General features: G+C 44.3%; 1 protein-coding gene across 2 annotated transcripts in view; it reads left to right on the top strand.

Moving 5' to 3' along the window:
- Window positions 1-9,057: 9,057 nt before the first annotated feature.
- NELL2 (neural EGFL like 2) overlaps window positions 9,058-13,119 on the top strand; it is a 238,016-nt gene continuing 233,954 nt past the window's right edge. Inside the window, exons 1-2 of one of the 2 annotated variants that reach the window (XM_073328000.1) lie at window positions 9,058-9,580; window positions 10,012-10,140. In XM_073328000.1, the coding sequence (XP_073184101.1) occupies window positions 9,526-9,580; window positions 10,012-10,140 (184 nt within the window). In that variant the 5' untranslated portion in view covers window positions 9,058-9,525. The remainder of the gene's footprint in view (window positions 9,581-10,011; window positions 10,141-13,119) is intronic. The other variant, XM_073327999.1, reaches the window with a different exon arrangement.

A 13,119-nucleotide genomic window follows, 5' to 3' on the forward strand; every position in this document is an offset into this window, starting at 1 on the left:
GAGCACAACCAAGATAATACTATTTTTAAAATGCATAATGGATCTTTGTAATCTAGGATTGGTAGCTGATTAAGTTTAATACCAGTTTTCTGGTAATGGGGAGCAGAGCTGTGTCAGATCTAGAGGGACCAGAAAAGCAGCCCAGAGAGAGCAGACCCTGTCCTGGGAGCAGAGCTGCAGCCCCAAAGCCAGAGGTACAGCCAGAGAGAGCAGACTTGCCCTGGGAACAGAGCTGCAGCAACCAGAGCCAGAGGGGCCAGAAAAGCAGTCCACGAAGCAGGTCAGTGTTGGGAGCAGAGTCACAGAAGCAGCCTGCAGAGCAGACCTGTCCTGGGAGCAAAGCTGCAGCTATCAGAGCTAGAGGGACCAAAGAAGCAGCCCAGGGAGCTGGAGGCAGAGCAGCAGCAGCAGTGCAGAGACAGAGTGGTGGAGCTGGGGCTGGAGCAGTCCAGAGCTGGGTGTATGTAATTGTATGTAATGGTCAGTGGGTCAGAGAAGTGCCCAGTGCAGAGAGAGTACCCTGGAGTGGGGACACCCTAGCCCCCCCAGGAATCCTGGGCCCAGCCTTGTTGGGGTTACGAGGACTCTGCCAGACAGGAGAGTGGAAGGGGAGTCCTCAAGGGCAGGGAGGCCACTGGGTAAGGGAAGTGGGAGCGAGGACTCAGATCCTTTTGCTAGCCCACTACACCGGGGTAGTACAGAAGCCAGGAAAGTTCCCCACAATAGTGGGACTATTCCCCCCGCTTACATAATCTACCAAATAAATGTCTTAGGATCTACAAATTCTGCATATCAAGTTTGAAAAGCCTATTTGTTATCCAGAGCATAACAGATCCTGTGATATGTTCTTTTCCAATGTTGCAGAAGTAATTAGACCACAGCAGAAAGTGTTAAATTTCAGCCTTTGAGTTATGTAAGGTCAAAACCACATTTTAAACCTTTTTTTTTTCTTGTATAATACAAGAGCCAAAATCTGGCTCTGCTAAATTGCCACACAAATGGATGCATACCATTGCTGCAAAACTAGCTTGAATGTGTACTCTGTGTATTCTGGAGAGCCACCGCCCTCTACACAGATTATTTTTGTCAGGCATAATCTGCATGAGGTCTTGAAGACTCTTTGTGTTAGGGTTTGTACATATTCTGGGGGGAAAATGGACCCCTGACTACATGTCTTTGCCACTCTTTGGCTCCAAATAAGGAAGGGCTAGAGAATGAACTGTTGCAAGGTTTGTATGGGATCCAAAATTGGGGTGTGATCCAAAGTCAAGTGGAGTCTTTCAGTTAAATTAATGGGCTTTTCAGTTCATAGATTCATAAATGTTAAGGCCAGAAAGGACATGCCAAAGGCAGTGGAAGCTCATTTTTGAATGTTGGGCGGCAGAGTGGAGGTTCTCTGCCAGGGGAGCAGGAGGAGTCGGAGTTAGGGTAGAGGGGAGGTTGGGTGGGTACTCGGCCTGGGAAGTGAGAGGAGCTACTGAGACTCTGCAGGGGTGGGGTTAGGTGTGTTTCACTATATGCTCCTGGGCTCACAGCAACTGCTCCAGCCCTCTGGGGCGTGCTCTTGCCTCCCCTTCTCACCTCACATGTGTTTATGCAGTTTAGAGGGAACTGCATGCAGGGGAAGAAACACAGATCAGCCCCCACAATGTTTCCATTGTATGGGCACTAGCCCCCACTGCTCCCCTGGTTCTGCCACCCCTGGCACAGTCTTTAGAATTTCACCCAACAATTTCTGCTTCAAGCTATAACTTCTAGCTGAGCTAGAGTATATCTTTTAGAAAGACATTCAGTCTTGCTATCAAATCTTCAAGCAGTGAAGAATCCATCACCTCTTTAGGTAAGTTGTTCCAATGGTTAATTCCTCACTGTTAAAAAAAATTGTGCCTTATTTCCAGCCTGAATTTGTCTTGCTTCTGTTTCCAGACATTAGATCCTGTAATGCCTTTGTCTGCTAGATTAAAGAACTCTCTACTGTCAGGAATCTTCTCCCCATATGGGTACTTTGCAGACAATGATTGAGTTCCCTCATTGGATCAGGAAGTTGGAGTAGAAAAATGTCACCTGCCCTCTATTATTGACTTAACCACCAGACCATATTTGGCTCCAAGAATGATCATATAGATTTTTTTTTTTTCCTTAAGTACAAAATGTTAAATACATCCCAGCAGAGTAGATATTTTATATACCAAGGTTATAATACCATGGGAAACATTTAGGATAGAAATGCTGACTCCTCTTTAACTATAATGTTTCAGACAGCAAAATTATAATACAGTAGAACAGATGTATACTTTCATTAAGTTAATTTTCTAGATAGGTTTTTACAGTGAGCTCATCACCATAGTATCTGAGTGCCTATTCCTTCTGCAAGTGTTATTTTGAAACTAGGTCTGGACTTTGAAAATGTTAACAAAACTGAAATAATTAAATCCTGATCATAAACCTGTTTGAACCATCCCTGTTTGGTACAGTTGTACATATGGAGTATAATGTCAAATCTCCTAACTAGATACAGTAGCTGACCTTTTCTAAAAATAGAAATTTTAGGCACCATAATGTGTAAACTTTACTAGCAGGATGGCCTTTCTACTGTATCTATCAAATGTAGCATGGCTAAGTTTGCTTTAAAAAAATAAAGCACAGTGGAATGTAGCAAGCTAGGTTAGTATGGTCACCTTTCACCTCTGGAGATCAGGGTTCAAATCTGAGGAAAAATAAAACCTAGCCTGAACCTTCAGCCTTTCCCTATTGGCCCTGAATCAAACAAGAACCTATGTAAATACATCCTGAAAATATCTTCATCTCCCCCTTTTAGTTTTTAAATTACCCCAGTTCTGCTTTCTATATTCTGATGAATCCACCTGTGCTGATTTAGGAACTCCCATGTATCTATTCCCACATGCTTCTTTTTCCACCTGTGACTATACCAAGGTCTAAATTTAGGCTGTAGCATGTGTCATGTCCCAAAATGAGGAACACACAAAAAAGTTAGGAAGCTTAAAGAGATGTGAGATTTATTCATTTGCTGTAAATATTTATAATTGGAGTTTCATGAATCTTTATTTCTGATATAAATCATTTTCCATGTTAAAAGTGAACGTAAATGTGTGTGGAACACAGGTAACTTTAGAACTAAAATAAGAAATGCCCCTCAAGTTGATGTACATTTGAGAGGTGTGCCTCTGATGCCTAACAGACCTTCTAACAGGGCTGATGTCTCAAATCTTAGCCAGTCTGACAGTCTCTGCTGGGCCCAGGCCAAGAGCTCTATTTAAATCTTGAGTTCTCTGGGGCTTCCCTGGTCAAAGCCACACAATGCATTCTTGAGGAGGGAACCCTGCTGCATGCAAGATTGAAATCTAGCTGCCAGCCTTGACCCAGCAGAGACTGAGAGTCTGACACCTTGCAAAGGAATATCGGCAAAAGTGTGTGTGTGTGTGAGGTTGTTAAAGAGCAGGAAGCAGTTGGGGAGTTAGGAAGAAAAGGATGTCTGAGGGAAAATTGAGAGTGATACAAGGAAATGCATGCAACTAGGGTACTATGGGGTGGTGAGAGGAAGCCAACTGATTGTACATATATGTACAAAAATAGGTAGGAGAGAGGGTGCCAAAGGTTTATGGATCAATCTGATCGGGAAGTTGGAGGGAGGGATAGTGAAGAAGATCTCATAAAGAGTGGATAAGCATCTAAACGTTTTGAGGCTAATCCAAACAGAACAGAAGAGCACCTGTGATTTTGCTCCTCTCTAGCTGAAACCCTGGTTTAGAAAACAAGTGAAAATGGGTTTGGTGGTTTCACCTTAGTCCCATATGACATTTTTCCACATTGCAAAACATTCTCACAATTTGCACATGTGGCAGTTTCTGTGCAGGGCACTTGGGGGAGTCCTCAGCTATAATAGCAGAGGTAGTAAAGGTCCAGATTGAGGTGTATGAGAAGAAGCTCCCAGAGCACAATCCATCTGCCGTTTCCTTAACTTGATCCCATAAAGACCCTCACCTTCAGCAGCATCAAATTCACACCAAATTAAAAAAACTGCTGCTCTTTGACAATAGACTATGTGCCACATTCCACTTCAAACTATGTAGTATCATGTTTTACAAATCCTTTTCTGTATAACTGCTGCATTAAAACATTCCAGTTTACAGTGTTGAATACACAACTGTGTATGCTTTGCAACACTAGAGGCACAGTTTCTTAGCTTGCACTTTTTTTTTAAAAAGACTCTAAAGCATATCACTGTTTTATAAGTAGGTCAGTGAAAACTCTACATATTTCTTAAACTCACATGGACTCTCCAGGTTCGGGGTAGGAATACATGGCAGTAATTACAGTGAATAAAATATTTGTTTTTCTTTAAAAATAGACTCAGTTGAGCTGCAGTAAAATGTAGTGGTTTCCTAATGCAATGTTGTCATCTGCATGCTTTTGAGCTTTTTTCAGTTCATCTTATTAGTATATCACAATTAATGAATTTCTTTTTGCAGTGAAGTTGTTCATGAGTCTGATGCTTGTAAAGTTTCTCTAACTTTAATTTTTCATGCAAACTGAGAACTTAAAACACATTTCATGGTCTGTTTGTTTCTCAGTACATTCTAAAAAATTCTAGATCTAATAGTTACTGGTCAATATTTATTTTGACATTTTTTCCTTTATCCAGAAGGCCTCATAAAAAGGCAACATTAACTTACCAGAAATCTGTCCTCAATTAGTCATGTTACAGAGCACCCATTTTAGTGGAAGTTAGGCTGAATTACTCCCCTCCATCTCTGCCAACTGGAGGGGAAGAAAGTAGAAGAGCTGGATCTGTGACCTGCTTCTATTAGTGCTTGTGGAAGTGCTACCATAGGAGCTCTGCAGATGTAGGCCTCTGTGGATTGTGTGGGAGCATGGCAGGGGTAATAGGTATTCTCTTCACCATCAACACTTCTGTGGTGTTCTTCTCAGTAAGGTACAGAGAGCATGTGCAAACTGTCACAGCTCACAATTTACACCATCTGGGAATCTGTCCCCTTGTATTCAACACTTTTTAAAAATTATTTTCATTTAAACATAGTAGAGCACAGTGTCCAGAGTGGGCTGTCTGTAGTTTCCAGCAGTCTGGTCTAGAGCCCACCTTCCAAGATGGATGATGACTTTTAGTCTCTGTAGCCACATCCTTACTCCACACACAGTCTTTACCCAGCTCATGGGTCCAACTGGCTCAAGATAGCACTTACTGAATCAGCATTCCCTTGAATGGTTTCTCCTCTCCTCCATGACCTCTTCTTTATGAGGACTAGGAGAGGGAGTTCTGATGACAACAACTGGGAGGTGCACTGATATGGGACTGTAGAGCCAGTGTGAAGGCACATGGCCTCTCACTGGTGGCCCTGATCTCTTATAGATCCCTGAGTTATGCAAAGCATTATGGTCAGCATGTTACGAGTGCTGAACCCCCCTGCTCCTTCTGCAGTGGGTCAAATTATGTTTCTTTTCCCCTTCCTTAACAGAAGGAAGAGGAAACTGTGTATACGCAAACTCAGAAAGTTTCCAGTCACCTACTCTGGGACAACCTTCATGGAGAGCATCTTAGGTACTTACACCATGTCCATTACTGTGGTATCAGAGTGCTTTCTTCATGAGAGCTATTCCAGGCTATTCTTAATGGGTTGACAATCTGGAAAGCGTTTAGCAAAGAGAAGGATTTTACATATACTTCAGTTTTAGGCATGTTGGCTTGATCAGACCTAGCAAGGTTGTGTCTACCAAAGCTGGAAATTGCATCTCTGACTCCCGTGCAGACGTATCCTAAGAGAAGGTAAAGGGGTGACTTGATCACTGTTTATAAGTACCTGCACAAGGAAAAAATACTTGATAATGGGATCTTCAGTATAGCAGCAAACGTATACCAAGAACCAATGGCTGGAAGTTAAAACTAGACAAATTCAGACTGGAAATAAAGTATGCATTTTTAACAGTGAGGGTAATTAACCATTGAAACAATTTACCAAGAGTTGTGGTTGATTCTCCATCATTGGCAATTTTTAAAATCAGTACTGGATGTTTTTCTAAAAGATAGGCTCTAGTTGAAACAGAAGTTATTTCAGGGAGGTTCTATGGCCTGTTTTACAGGAGGGCAGACTAGATGATCACAGTGGTTTCTTCTGGCTTTAGAATCTCTGCATATTCAGAAAACCTATTTACTCAGGCTTCATGGAAAAAGAGTGGATTTCCCTTGAGGTCGGCAGTTCTCATTACTTTACTTTTCTTCACTGCTTTGGATCTGATCTCAATGGGAGTTCTGTCATTGACTTCCATGGTGACCTTTGAGCAAAAGGGAAACCTCCAGATACTCTTGGGTGCTATTTTGTGATTGATAAAAGGCTGGTTTTTTAGGCACAAAAAAAAGTCACAAGATGACTGTAAAATACCATACACATTAATGTGACATTTGCAGCAATCATAAAATAGTGGTAAATTTCTAAGGTTTGATAAACTAATATTTTGTACTTTTTTTTTCTTTCACTGACAATTTTACACAGGCAAATAACTGTTCGTACCCCCACTTAGAGATGTGGCAACAAAGGTGTGGAAATGTAAATATCTTGCACAAGGGAAGTTTGTTTCAGAGCTGGAAACAAAACCTTTGTATGAGTTTAAGGTTCATCCTTCTACAGGCAATGGCCAACAAAAACCCTGTTGTCACAAGTTACAGCCCTCATCACCAGACTGGTGCCTCTTCCTTGTCGAGCTGGGGATTAGCCTGAGGCTGACACCCACGTCCGTGAGCTGTGCACCAGCATTCTGTCTGCTCCTGCCTATGACCCTTCTCTCAGCTCCCAGAACTTCAGTGTCCTCTTTGCAACTCAGTTCTCCAGCTAGGTCATCATCTGTGTTTCCCCTTGCCAGGTGGGGGGTGTATCTCTGTCTAACAGTCCAGCCACTTCCCCAGTGGCAAGTGAGGGGAAGGGGCCAGGCCCGCCCACTACTCTGGGCCCCAATCCAGGGACCCTGTGAATACCAGCCTTCTGCTGCTTCTCTGTAACCCCTGTCAATGCTGCTATATTTCCCTGGGCCACTTCACCCTCACCTCAAGGCACTCAGCTGCTCAGTTCCAGCAGCCAACCACTTCCTGTCCAAGGTGCTTATGGTTCTCTCTGCCCTCTAACTGACCTACTCTGCCCTGCAGGTCCCTTTTATGGGAGCTTACCAGGCCCGGATTGGTTGCTTCCTGCAACTCCTCCATGAGTGGCTGTACTTCACGCAGATTCTTTGGGCTGTTCGGAGGACTCACCTCCATTGCTTCTTCTGGGGCAGAGCATGATTAACCCCTCTCTGGCTCTGTGGGGTAGGCACTCCATCATACCTATTTTCACGATTTTCAAAATGTCCTCTCTAAAAATCTTCCATTTTCCTACAAAAATGCCCAATAGGCAAACTTAATTTTCACCCATTCTTAAGAGTAAAAAATATTTTTGGTAGTTATTAGACAAAATAGATGTGGGCTGTCCCGTTTCTCATCTCAATTCAGTGAAATAGTGTGTGGAAGTTTTGTTGGGGGAGCATATGTAATATACTCATCTGTAATATTACACTGGCAATCCAGTTTGGATTCCAGTTTACCCCTTACACTGAAAGATCACTGCACTAGCTGATGTGCCACTTCATATGTAAGTTTTATTTAATTACTGGAGATGTCTGATTTTTATTATTATTTGTGCTAAAAGATCAATCTGAGACTTCCCCTGAGCCTAGAAAATGATATATTGGAATAGCACTTAGGGTTCTTACTTTAATATTTTGACACTGATTCCCAACAAGAACATGAAAATAAAGTGGTAAAGCAGTATCACTATCAACCAGTAAGTGGTACAAGGGCTTATTAAAAGATCAGCAGCCTCCGTCTAATGGGGAAATGACAGTTTGTTACCCACCAGCATTCTCACACCTCGGAGGCTTTTCAATAGGTTGTTTTAACAGGAAAGTTCCACGCGATTTTCCCTGGGAGGCATGTGGCGTATATGCCTCACCCCCTCTGTAACCTGAGGCAGAGGGATGCTGAGCCCACCGCCCACCCCCCAGTGTCCCACTGACACTGCAGCAGCCCACCTCCGAAGCAGCTTCGCTTCTCTGGAAGGGTTCCCATTAGAAATGTTCGAATGGACTTTTCTGAATCTCGCAAGCTGTCATAGGAAGGGCATGTCAGCGCCGCACCCATTCTGCCTGGGCTGGGCCACTCCAGGACAGCTCCTGCCCGTCATACAAGATGAACCCGCACTTTCTTTCTCAGGGCTCCCACTCACACCCCCATGCCACCTGCTATTTCCAGAGCCCCCAGGAAGCTGAAATCCCACCCTTCCTGCAGGCAGGGCTGCCTGCCACCTTGTCCTTAGCTAGAAGCCCAGTGGGATGGGCACGGGAAAGCTGGGCCCTGCCCTACACACCATGGTCCAGGGGCTAGAGGGGCTCACACAGGCTCCCCCTTAATGAGGTGCCTGGAGATCATCCCGCTGTTCCCTATATTGTTGGGATCCCTCATCCCATATCACTTCCCCTTAGCTCCTTGGCCAGTGGGTTGCACAGTGGGGAGCTGGGGAGGGTGCTGTGGACCCCCCAATCCCTTGGCCCATTAGCCCCTAGGTGGGGTGTGTGTGCTGAGGGGTAATTGGGGCTCCCCATCCCTCTGCCCATTAGCTGCTAGGTTGGGGGGGTATTCTGAGGGGTAACTGAGGCTCCCATCCCTCTGCCCATTAGCCCCTCTCTGATGATGGGAGCTGGGGCTCCCAGCCCTTGGACAGGGGGAATCCTGTCCTGCTAAGGGGGTGGGTGGGGCAGCTGGGAGGGCCTCCATCTAAGGCAGCACCCCGGAAGACTGGGCCTCCCGGCTGTAACCCAGCACGGTACTTGGAGGTGCCGAGACGCCGGGCGGGAGGAGCGGGAGGAGGCGGGCGTTGTTGGACAGCCCCCATTGCCTGCAGCTATTGGCCCCAGGCCGCCCCCTGCCCCACGAGTGTCCCCCCTCCGAGCTCGGGGAGGAGACTGGGGCTCCTGCGGGAGCCCGCGAGGGGGAGGCGGCGGCGCCAGCTGCTCCTGAGCCCGGGAGCTGCGCTTGGTAACGGCGGGGAGGCTTGGCGACAGAGCCCGGGGGAGCAAGGGCCACGGGAGCGTCTCATCCTCCTCCCCCGCCCCAGAGGAGCAATTTATTCTCTCGCAGCCCGCTAGGCTCTCCATTGTCTCTGCCCGGCGGCGGGACCGGGCTGCGCGCCTCACTCCGCCGGCTCGCTCCATTGGTCGGCAGCGGCTGGCTTGTGTGCTCAGGCGTCGGCACCTGGCTCGTGGGGCGCGGAGGCTCCGGGCTGGGGCGGCGGCTGCTCCGCGTTCAGGAATGATGTGCGCAGCGGGGAGGCTAAGTGGCTCGCTCGCCTGTTGGGTCCGAGCTTTCTACTGAAAGAGGAGGCGGCTGGGGTGCGCGGCTCTGAGATTTTGCTCCCCCACAGCTTTCAAAGGGGGGGTGGGATATGGACTGACTAGCTCTGTACCATGGAGTCCGCGAGTTGGTTAAGCACCTTCTGCTTTCTCTTCTGTCTGAGACCAGGTAAGTGGACGCCCAGAATTTTGAAAAGCAGCATGAAGAAAGCGAGAGATTGAGAGAGGAAAAACCAACCAACCTCCCCCGCCCCCCATCTCCCAAATCCCACAGCTCGCCCCAAAATCTGGGAAGAGACAGATGGAATAAGCCAGGGCGATCTCTCTCTTCACAGCCGTCTGGGAGGGGGACTCGCATGAATTTTCTGGCGGAAACTCGTGTGGCTTTTTGAGTCAAAATGGAACTTCATGGCGAGATGTATGTTAAAGTAGGTCATGCCAGTCGGGCAGAGTGCTTGTCTCTCCCAGGCGCTGCTGATGACAGGTACTAGGCTGAGAAGGAGCTAGGGGATTAGTCGACTTTGTTCTCTTTGTTGTTTCTTCACGCTGTCGAAAAGTTAAATGCTCGGCAAATGGAGTAACTAATCATTTCTGGGTCAGTTTTAGGGTTTGGTGTGGACCCCTCGCTGCAGATTGACGTGCTGTCAGAATTGCAGCTGGGAAATTCCATAGCCGGAGTGCTGCAGGTCCAAGGGCTGCACAATGGGAGCAGAGCATTTCTCTTCCAAGGTATCGAGCATCTTTCCTATACTCCAGGCTGGGGTCAACCAAGGCTATTTGAATAATTTCTGAACTTGCCGGCAAATGTGTTTGACTGAACTTTTGCATTAGCTTGATGGCTGACACTATTCCTGAGGGATGATGCACAGATGATCCATTTTTAACAGCAAGGTTGCGTCCTGCTCTTTAAGAGTCCATGTTTTTTTCCCCCTCTCCCTGCCTACTTTTCTTTCACTCTCTTGCCCATTTTTTTTGATTGATGGAAACTTAATTAATGTACAGCAGGAACGATGATGGCAGATGGCTTATTTTGTGAGTTGTGGGGAGCAATGAATAAGAACAACACACTCTTCTGAGCTGGAGGCAATTGATTTAGCTGGAAAACGCTAAACTAAGCTCCAGTTCTAGCTAAGAAAATACTCACTGAAAGTTTTATGTGAATAGACCAAAATGCTGAAATGAACTGTCCAGAGACTTGAGGCATGGGGCTCAAAACGTGAATATTTGCAGGGAACAAAAGAGTCCCTTCTGAACTGTAATGTTGCGCCCATTATACCAGAGAAAGAAAGAATGAATTTTGGCCATGTCTTAAAACCTCTGATTATTTCTCATGCCAGCCAAAGGACAGAAGCAGTAGTCTTGTCACAGTTTGAATAAATAAATTTCAGGTCTTAATTCCAAAATAATAAAACCTTCGTATAATCTAGTTCTCATTCTTAATGAAATAATAATGATAAAAAGATCATTTGAACTCATTGGTTTGGGTTATTTTGTCTGTACCTGTTAATTTTCAAATTAAAGTTTAATTATAGTTTTAAAATGTCATGGGATTTTAAATCAAGCTGCTAACAAGAATTAAATTCTGAGGAAAAGAAATTGCAGGCTTCATTAAAAAAAAATCCTGAAAGGTGGATGTTTGGAAGTAGATCTGTCATCTGAAAGCAGCTACAATGTGCTTTTTAAATGTGGCTAAACAGGAGCAGGGAAGATGGTTCAACATATGGTGGAGTGAGAATAAAGCCCTGCATCACTCTGCAGTTTTAAAACAGAGAGGATTGATTGTTCACATCATTTGTTGGGTTAGGAGTTTTTACTCTGTTCTGAAATGATTTCTGGTGCAACAGGCAAGAGGTAGTGCTACCCAGAGAGGGCAGTTGTAATTTGAGAGAGGTATAATGTGGGAATAGAAATTCTTTGTCACTTTTGCATTAATGATCCAAAAGCAAATAGTCACTAAAGGTCCTTTTAAAGGGGAATCTCCATAGTAGTGTGTTTCCCTGCTACAGCCAGCATGTGTCACTATGATCATTAACATTGAAGCATCGGCATATGCCTTCAAAAAGGAGCCAATTGACACATGCTGTATTTAAACAGAAATGGGCTCATTATTTCAGAGCTTCGACTTCTACAAGAATGGATAATTCTTAGAATGGCAACATGTTTGTGTGGCTCTGTAGTTTGAGTTCCAAAATACTTTAAATGTATACCTAGTTGTTCCAGTGTAAGGCCCCATGCTGTTTTTATTGGGGGGTGGGAGGGGAGTCAAAACTCACATTAACTTCAATGGTAATGGGACTGGTCATTTTCAAGAATAGTCCATTTTATTGTATATTTCTCCAGTGTTGACTTAAAAATCACTGGAGGTTTTTTAACTACTGCCTTTCTCCTTATGTAACTGCTATGTCGTTCTGGGATGCATTGCCAATCTAATCAGATACAATGCTTCTGTTAAAGGTCAAGGACCCTAAACAAATGGGACTGATAGGACCTTAAACTCTCAGGCCTTTTTTTATTGTGGTTCTTCTCCCTGGTCCCCTTATTATATCTAATAAAAATACTTTTGTCTAAAGTGGTTGCTGAGGGCACTCAGCATCTCTTGGGAAGCCTTCCTCACATTGCAGGATTGGATGCTTTTCTCCTATTGCTATATGGCTAAATGACTGATTTTCTTACAATAAAGACAGTCTTCTCTGGATGGACAGACTTGTATTTTTCTTACTTGCATTTAGGAATATAGGCATTGCCATACTGTATCAGACCAGTGCTCTATTTAATCATTTTCATTCTGGTCTTCCACAATAAAGGACCGGGCAAACGAGACCATCTTTACTTCCTGTATATTAATTTGCTGAATGCAAAATTATTGATTTTATTTTTCCTCACCCTTGCCAGGGCTGTAGTCAGAGACATAAATCCTTAGTCATATTCTGAAAGAACCAAATAACAGAAGTAGTTGAAATGAACAGACTGGAGACATCCTGGATTCTTTACTAGCTCTGTGGGATCTATCTTCCCTCTCTTCTTTTCATATAGCTTAACTACATGAGATTTTGCGATGATTTTTTTTCTATCAAGAGTGTCTTTGGGCTACACCCTCAGTTGCTGTAAATCAATGTGGCTTCTATTGATTATTTGTTAATTGTGTTGCTCTTCCCATGGAAGTTCTTGGCGAAATTGAATGGGAGCAGAATCAGGCCCCTAATTCAATCCTATTCACAACAAATATTCTTGATACATCTATTTAAAAAGCATAAAAGAACTGAATGCAGAATGTATCATTATCTTTGAACATTTCAGAACAGTGGAGGCATGAACAGCTAACCGTCACAGGACAATTAAAGAAACAAAAGGGAGAAGTGAATGTAAAATAGTGGTCTCTCTCCTGCAGTCCTTACCTGGAGAAAAAGTCATTTTGATGTAAGTGGGGGTTTTGCCTGAGAAGAGACTGCAGAATTGGGTCTTGTACCATTTTGTAACACCAGATTTTTTTTTTTGCCTAATTAGGTATTCAGATAAAATTGTCCTTTCAGAATTAATTCTCATAGGAACCTATATTCTCAGGAGATATAATTAACTAATGGGTTATGAATTTAGTTTCACTCTTTCATGGTTCCTTCAGTAGAATCTAGATTGCTTCATATGCAGTTTCAGGTTCAAAAATAATTTGACATTCCAAAGTCACAGCCACTAAGACCCTCTTATTCTGTG

The sequence above is a fragment of the Lepidochelys kempii genome, chromosome 1 (assembly GCF_965140265.1).
Source record: "Lepidochelys kempii isolate rLepKem1 chromosome 1, rLepKem1.hap2, whole genome shotgun sequence".
Classification (NCBI taxonomy): domain Eukaryota; kingdom Metazoa; phylum Chordata; order Testudines; family Cheloniidae; genus Lepidochelys; species Lepidochelys kempii.